The sequence below is a fragment of the Sander lucioperca genome, chromosome 17 (genome assembly GCF_008315115.2).
Source record: "Sander lucioperca isolate FBNREF2018 chromosome 17, SLUC_FBN_1.2, whole genome shotgun sequence".
Lineage (NCBI taxonomy): Eukaryota > Metazoa > Chordata > Actinopteri > Perciformes > Percidae > Sander > Sander lucioperca.
Window position 1 is genome coordinate 21736420 of NC_050189.1, and position 8795 is coordinate 21745214.

General features: G+C 41.1%; 1 protein-coding gene and 1 long non-coding RNA gene across 2 annotated transcripts in view; one reads left to right on the plus strand and one right to left on the minus strand.

Moving 5' to 3' along the window:
* Nucleotides 1-8795, plus strand: part of LOC116060888 (muscle M-line assembly protein unc-89-like) — a 295447-nt gene that overhangs the window by 8352 nt on the left and 278300 nt on the right. Inside the window, exon 2 of the mRNA XM_035993844.1 lies at nt 7252-7379. Within this exon, the coding sequence (XP_035849737.1) occupies nt 7331-7379 (49 nt within the window). The 5' untranslated portion in view covers nt 7252-7330. The remainder of the gene's footprint in view (nt 1-7251; nt 7380-8795) is intronic.
* The window catches only part of LOC118493576, a 328097-nt gene continuing 326612 nt past the window's right edge, over nt 7311-8795 (minus strand). The window contains exon 3 of the long non-coding RNA XR_004895521.1: nt 7311-7376. This is a non-coding gene — a long non-coding RNA (uncharacterized LOC118493576). The remainder of the gene's footprint in view (nt 7377-8795) is intronic.

Sequence of the window (8795 nt, forward strand, 5' to 3'; positions counted from 1 at the left end):
GGGTAATATAAAGGCTCAAAGTCAGCGCGGTCGGGGCGTTGTGGACGGCGATGTATCCCAACTGCGGCCTGGGCGGCTGAGCGGAGAGTCTGCAAGATTTTGTAAAGACGCAGACTTAATACTACAGACCGTGAGAGAAGAATTCAGTTCTCAGAGCTGCTCTACCTTTGACCACAATCAGTATAAACGACCAGACGTTTCACGGTGACCATGCGCGCTGACCATAAGAAACATAATTTAATAATACTATTATAGTATACTGTTTATTGATCCCCAGTGGGGAAATTACAATTCTCTGTTAGAAATCACTACACACAGGCCTGAAATACACACACACACACACACACACACACACACAGGACCTATTCATGCACAAATGGAGAGATGTCAGAGTGAGTGGGCTGCCGGTGCTGGACCAGTGCCCTGAGCGGTTGGGGGGAGTACGGTGCCACCTGGCAGTGCCCAGGAGGTGAGCTGGCATCTCTCCAGCTACCAATTCACACTCTGTATGGGACTTGAACCGCGAGCCTGCGGTTACGAAACCAACGCCCTACGGACTGAGCTACTGCCACACCACTACAACATGAAACACAGCTTAAAGGTTGCTCAGCTCTACAAACTATCCTTTATAAAACAATCAGGTGATGCTTTGCCCCCCCCCCCCCCCCCCTATGGTGGACTTGATTTAGAATATGAAGATGATTCAGGTAGAAGTTTGGTTCCTGTAGAAGTGAAGCTGTTGAACCTGGTGATAGGTGGTGATGGCCCAGTGGATATGACACATGCCTTTGGTGTGGGAGATCTGGGTTCAGTTCCCACTGCGATACGTCAACCAATGTGTCCCTGAGCAAGGTACTTAAACCCTAGTTGCTCCAGAGGTGTATGACCTCTGACATATATAGCAATTGTAAGTCGCTTTGGATAAAAGCGTCAGCTAAATGACATTTAATGTAATGTAATGTAGATGTACTAAAATGTCCCTCTATCTATCTATGTACTGTTGATCTAGAAACACCGCGCCTGTGTTCCAGGGAACCTCAGCAGGAGAAACACAGACACACTGACTCACCTGGACGGTGTCCAAGTCCTGTTGATGCACACAACACACCTGAGCTCCAGGCAACCGGACAGGTAAAATCACACAAAGGGAATTTATACCTGGGCCAAGTTCACACTGACATTAGCCAAGGATAACAAAAGCCAAATCATTAATCTGAAAGTCCAATCTGTTGTTGAAAATAGTGGAACCTGGTCCAGGTCAACGTCTGTTTTTATAACAGGAAAGTTCAAAGTGAAGTCTGATTTGTCTCTCTTTATATCTATTATAAAACAAAACTCATAAACCAAAGACCTTTATATAAGGTTTTGTTGACTTTTGAACATCATCCTGCTTCTCAAACAGAAGAGAATTAAAGTCAATACAACAGGATGTTCAACCTTTTTTGAACTGACTCCTATAGCTGACAGATAAGATGTAATCTCCATGGCGCCACATATTGCCTGGCCTGCCCCTGTAGTCAGAGAGCAGAGTGGTCTGTATTTAGTGGTCGGAGTGGGTGTTTTTGAAAGCACATTTAACTACTACTCTCAGTCAGAGTCAGGATGTGGTGTCAGTTCCTCTTTAATGTTGGTAGAGAGAAACTGCAGCTCTTTATCATACAGTATGTCTGAACAGACTGTTGAAGTTTCACAGCAAACAACTACATTTACAGTTCAGTTATATATCTGACTGTTTCTGTCAGAACTCAACACTAAATATGAACGTATATACAAGTCTATAATAAAAATGTACAACTACTTAAATAGTAAGTATAAAGATGTAAGTAAAACCTATGTTTGTGCAAGTTCCACTTAGTGCAGTATTGTGATGTATGAGTCTTATCTTACACCTGTTTCCTGGGTGAAAGTCTTGTGTTTTCTCTTTTATTTGTGTGTCTATGTGTGAGTGTGTGTGTGTCTATGTGTGTGTATATATGTGTGTGTGTGTGTGTGTGTGTGTGTGTGTGTGTGTGTGTGTGTGTGTGTGTGTGTGTGTGTGTCTGTGTGTGTGTCATAAGCCTGTCGCAGAATGTTGTTAGTTAGTAGAGCGGAACGCCACAACCGCGACACACCGACCCCAGCAGCAGGCAGGCAGGAACCCCAGTAGCCAGGGCACCCCGCGACCTCCCGAAGGCGCAAAGGACCCGAGACCACATGTCCCGAGGACAGCCGTGCCCCTCCCCAAGGGAGAGCAGCAGAGAACCGTGCCGGGAAGCCCCCCCGCCGCCAAAGAGCGAGAACGTGGGAGAACCAGGGATGACAGGCTTTTGTATCCTCTCTATGAGGATCTCATTCAGCAGCAGTCAAAGTGCTGCTGACAGTAATACATACCTGGAATACAATTACAGTGCTTTACTTTTTTTAGTCATTTTTTGGAATTTAGGCTTTATTAGTGACATCTGTATATGGGCGCGCCCTCTACCACTAGGCCACCCAGGCACCCTACAGTGCTTTACTTATTACAGCTGTATGTACAAATGGTTCATGAGAACAGGCCGCCTGGCTCCACAAGAGAAGAAGAAGCTCCCCGTTGACATCAGGACAGAAGAAACAATTGTAGCACTTGATGTTTTTATTTTGTTGATGTACTTTTTGTTTCTTGGTTTTGTGATGACCCCAGCCTCCCTGCCAGGTGTCCCGGTTGTTAGAAATAAGTGTTGTCTTTTGGCAGCCTACTCTCATGTTGTCCCCGTTTGTGTCACAACCTGAGCCGGGTTGTCTGTGATTGGGGGGCTCGTACGGGATGGTGGAAATGTTTGCAATGTCGGAGTGCAACATTAATGATAAGTAGGCTGTCTGGGTTAAACATAAGCTGCTATACTGTTAACATGTTGCTTATCTGTTCTGAGGAAAGTGATTGTAGTTGACAAGCTGTGGGTGAGTGGTGACCTATACGGATAGTAAATGTTAAACTGCTGCTCCCCTCCACAGCAGCATTTTCCACCGCTGCGGTGTTTGCCTCTGCGGTGTTTGCCTCTGCGGTGTTTGCCTCTGCGGTGTTTGCCTCTGCCGCATTTTGCATTTGTCACTGTGACATTCATCGCTGTGCTATGTTCTACAGGTTTGGGGCAGAGGCCGTTCTGTGTAGATTTAACTACGTTGTCTTGTTTTGAGCTTTTTATCGCAGAGGCTTTTGTATCTTGGGTCAGTATAAGCGTGTGCCGATTAAACTGTTGCATGACACCAGCGGTAAATGTATTTATTGTTGAGACCATGCTGCCTTTTTCACCCAGGACAGAAATGGGTGATTTTCGGTTGTTGCACGGTATGGAACTACACTGGTTGCTTTAGAAATAATGGTGATGTTGTTGAGAGTTTAGTTTGATTCTCTCTCTGTGGACCATTTGGACCAAACACAGTTGGAATCAGCTCTCAGATCATCTTCATTTTATTTCTGTATTATGAAGCTGAAGACTGTATTATATGTATATAGTTGTGTCTGAATGTGTGTGTGTGTGTGTATTTTAGTTTTATATATTATATAATATATATTTGTCTTGTTGTTGGAGCTCAGCATCATGGGTGTGTCTTTGGCAGAAGAACCTAAATGTGACGTGACATGTTTAGCATTCAGACAGGATAACTTGTTGGAACTGATCCATGAAACAGAAACATGTTTACTTGCAGACAAACTGCTGATCTGACAGGAAACAGATGCACTGAACTGTATCTAACATATAAATGAACTCTTTTCAGATATTGATGCATTAATGCAGTTCTGTTTCTGTCTGTCCACTGGGCCTTTTGACCATGGCAGTGTTTAAACTGATCTTTCTGGAGACTTCCTGGAAGTGAAAGACTTTCCAGTGAAATGATCCTCTGTAAAAACAGAGTGAAGATGCCTCCTGCTATGGAACTGGCCCTGATTAGTTTGCTGATACGTTATATATATATATATATAGATATATATATATATATATATATATATATATATAGATATATATATATATATATATATATATATATATATACACCTCAAATATATATATATATATATATATATATATATGTATTATATATTTTATGTTAATACTGTGTCCATAATAATACAAATATGTAAGAATCCATTCACTCTGGGCCTTCCCTTTAAATGTGTATGTAGATCTCTCTGTGTTCAGCTTCATGTCTGATTCTGTCTTCCTGTAAACACATGTTCCTAGGATGGTGAAGACATGTCCCGTCTTACTCTGCCTCTGATTGGCTAGTACTTGTTGCCTCTCTCGGTTGGATTGGTTAGATGTAGACATGAGGAGTGAGATTGGTTAGGGTTAGGGTGAGAATACCAGGGTAAGCCAATCAGAGGCAGAGTAAGGCGGGACATGTCTTCACCGTCCTAGGAAACACAAACTCTTACAGGAAGACAGAATCAGACATAAAGCTGAACACAGAGAGATCTACATACACATTTAACTATTAGGAACCAAATATAGCTGCATATATAAAATATATATAATATATAACAATCTGTGAGCTAATCACTGACTGATGATGTGCACATTGAGCCAATCATGTGCTGAGGCTTTGAGAAGATAAGATAAGTTAAGATAAGATAGACTTTATTAATCCCACACTGGGGAAATTCCTGTACAGCAGCTCAAAAGGAAAATGTACACACATCAGAACAACACAAATACACATTAATTAGACATAGGAGAAAAAATATACATAAAGTATAAGAAATAAAAAAAATGGAATGTTAAAATAATATTAATAAAACAAACATATTTACACATTATTATATTGCATTAAAGAGTCTGACTGCTGCTGGAATGAAGGACCTGCGGTAGCACTGAGGGTGCAGCAGTCTGCTGCTGAAGGAGCTGCTCAGGGAACTCAGTCTCATGTGTGTGTGTGTGGGGAGCCAGGATGAGAAGGTGAAGCTATGTCAAGCCAGGTGTACATAGTTCGGATAAGTGCACGTTCACGGCTTTCTTAAATAGACCACGGTATCGATCACAGATTTACTGATGCTAACATGGAGAATACGCATTGTGTATTCTTTACACAGAGTGAGCAGCAGCTTCATATGAAATTATGATAACGTGAAACACATTTGTAAAAAAGAAACACGGCTGTTGTAATGAAACAGCGAGAGAAAGCGAGGCAGACGATCACGGACCGACTGAATGCCTAGTAGCCTAAAAATATACATTTACTGACCACTGCTCTGAACTGAAACTGCCATACCATTCAAGAAGTTAGCTAATTATTTGCACAAATGAGCAGTTGTACTCTTTGCCTTAAAAGTGAGCAGAAGACTAATGTTACGCAGGAAATGTACCATGAACATCAATTACAGTCACTAATCTACAATGCTGTGAAGTGTACAGATCCCTCTCTCTCACTCTCTCTCTCTCTCTCGTATGGGCTAAAATATGAATTACCTAAGGAATATATTTACTCTCACTGCTCACTTTTCAGGCAAAGTGTACAACAGTTTTTTTATGGAAATTACTAGCCTAACTCCTTAAATGGTTTCATTTAAGAGCAGTAGTTCGTAAATGTATATTTTTAGATATATCATTCAGTCGGTCCGCTTCTGCCACGTTTTTTCTCACTTTTTTTTGTTTTTGTTTTTTACAGAGGCAGTTTCCTTCTTTATTTATTGTATGCTTTGCTTCCTAGTAGGCCTATATGGACATAGAAAAGAAAGACTGAAGAACTTGGACTCTAAAATCTAGAAACTATAAAGATAATTAAGTGATACATTTAATGCACACTTTAACCATGACTGCCACAGTATATTCATCAGTTATCCCCCCCCCCCAGCAAAATATAAGGTCAAAAACCATTGGGGTGTCCTCTCCCTGTTGTTCCATGAATGAACAGTAGTCTACACTATATAGTTACCGGTCCAGTGAACTAAGACTATAATTAGGGAGGATTGAACAATTATAAAGACCTATACTTCCTTCAGTTCCAATAGGGCCTTCGCTGCTGTCGGCGCTCGGGCCCTAATAATAATTGTTCAATCCTCCCAAATTGTGTGCTAAGAAGGCCAAATACAGTGCACATGGAAGAGGAACATACATGGTCCTTTGTTAAAGAATACTACAATAAATAAATCAACTAAAATAGTTAAAGTTGTATTTGTCTCTGAGCAGTCTGCTGTTGTTAGAACCACTAACACGTGTACAGCACTTTATATATTATCCTTCATCACTGACTTCATTTAAAACACATCTGCAACTGTATGTTTCCTATCAGATCAGCAGTTTGTCTGCAAGTAAACATGTTTCTGTGTTTCTTGGATCACTTCCAAGTTATTTTATCTGAATGCAAAACATGTTGTGTCACATTTAGGTTTTCTGCCAAAGACACACACATTACACTGAACCGACAAATATGTTGAACTACAACACATACACACATTCAGACACACCTTTAGCCTACATAATTAGGTCTCCAGTGTTGTTAAAGAAATAAAGATGATGATTCCAACTGTTTTATCCAAATGGTCCACAGAGAGAGAAGAGGAGACTGAAGTCATGAAGAGGATGGCTGCATGCTTTAATTTGAAGATTATGATCAAAGTGAGGCAGCAGAGTGAGTCACTGGGTGTAGATTGTTTTTACTTTAGAGGTCAGAATCAGACTTCAAATATGTGAATGCACAAACAAAGACTCTGACTCACACACACAGAACACTTTACAGGAATACATTTGGTTCCTTCTTCCTTGTTTGGTTTCCCAGGATGGTGAAGGAATGTCCCGCTCCACTCGGCCTCTGATTGGCTAGTACTTGTTGCCTTTCTCGGTTGGATTGGTTAGATGTAGGCATGAGGAGTGAGATTGGTTAGGGTTAGGGTGAGAATACCAGGGTTAGCCAATCAGAGGCAGAGTAAGGCGGGAGATGTCTTCACCGTCCTAGGAAACACAAACTCATACAGGAAGACAGAATCAGACGTTAAGCTGAACACAGAGAGATCTACATACACATTTAACTATTAGGAACCAAATATAGCTGCATATATAAAATATTTAAAAAGTAACAATGACCAAACAAACAAGTCAAAGTGTTTCTGTAGCTTAACAAGAGTATAAATAGTGTGACGGTGCAAAGAGGAAAGAGTTAATAAAGTAGACTGAGGTCAGTCAGTGGTCTGTGTGTGACGATATTTAGTGGGTGGATCACATGGTATCAAAAGACTCAAAGCTACAATGCAATTTCTCAGGGTGGGTTGGCTCCCACACCCACATCCACACTATACAGTGTGTCTTGTGGTAAACAGACACAGACTAAGTGAGGGAGAGAACAGGTACGGACTGGATTCAACACTCTCTCAGCTCTCATGGCTCCATTTCTGTTCCTGTTGTTCCTTCTGTCTGAAGCAGCTTCTGGTAAATATCAGCTTTGATTGTAAAAAGATTTAGACAAACTGATTTTATTGGGTTTATTTGGGTATTTACGGGTTGTTGTAGGTGATATTTGTAGATCAGGTAGAGGAACTCACTCGTGGTTAAACTGTGACTGGTTATGCAACCACTGTTTCTATAATGGATGTTTTCACACATTAGTCAACTAAAAAATGAAAGGATGTTTTGGCTGCCTTACATGACCACTATGTTGTGACAGACAGGCCTCGCGCCCATGTGTTTATTGAAGCAGGAGGTTTAAAATCAGCATTCCTTGCTAAATTTTCAAGCGGTTTGGTTTGCTACAAATGCCGGACATGTTTAACGTGCGGGAATAGAATATTCTCAGTTTGCATTATCTGGTTAACACTTGTTTAAGCGCTTAAAGATTCAATAATCACTAAAGCTTGTCATGCAGGAGACAATAACAACAAAACAAGCAGTCAAAGTTGTCATATTGCCATGTAATGTGCGCTGATTGATTCATTCGTCACCTCATGCATCAAGTGTGGTGTGACAACTTTTATCTATCAATGTTTCCAAGACAAAGGATATGATTATTGATTTCCGTAGATCACAGCACAATGTTTCACAAACTGTTATTCAGAGCATGAATGTTGAGACAGGACAGAGTCGGTGAATATAAATATTTAGCACAGCAAAAAAATCATTGACAGCAAATTATCTTTTGAGAGCAACACAGATGCTGCTTGTAAAAAGGCCCAACAGAGACTTTTTCTTCTTGAGGAAGATGACATCATTCAGTGTGTGCAGGACTCTGATGGCTTTGTTCTACCAGCGTTTTATTGAATTAGTCTCGAATTTTTTTATTGTGGTGTGGTAAAGTGGTCTTCCAATGATCAGCAAGCGTAAGCTAACAAAGCTGGTAAACGTGGCGTCTAAGGAGGTCGGGGTACAGCTACCACAGCTACAACATATATATGATGAATGGGTCAGGGGTAAGGCTAAACTCATTTTAAACTGCCCTGATCACCCACTCTTTGGGGAGTTTAATCTGCTCCCCTCATGTCGCCATTTTAGGCTGCTTATGTTAAGAACTAGATGTGCCAGGGACTCTTTTATTCCTGTGACTATTATGATGTGTTGTTGTGTGTCCTGTGTTGTGTTTACAATGTTGTTGGCATCTGGTGGTGCTTTTTTTCTGTGTATGTGTTTTAGATATCCTGCTGCACACTACATTTCCTTTTCTAAGGATGTAGGGGGGGCAAGTTTCACTTGACCCCTAGATTATAACCTATCCAGTCCTCTGCAGTTTTTCAAAAGGCTTGTTGTGTAAAAAAGGGGAGAGAGGGAGGCACCGTAAGGGGCTGAATTAAAGAGGAAGAAAGTGCGCTGCACTCAGCAGTGACAGCAATCTGATGCAACAGTTCAACCTGTGCT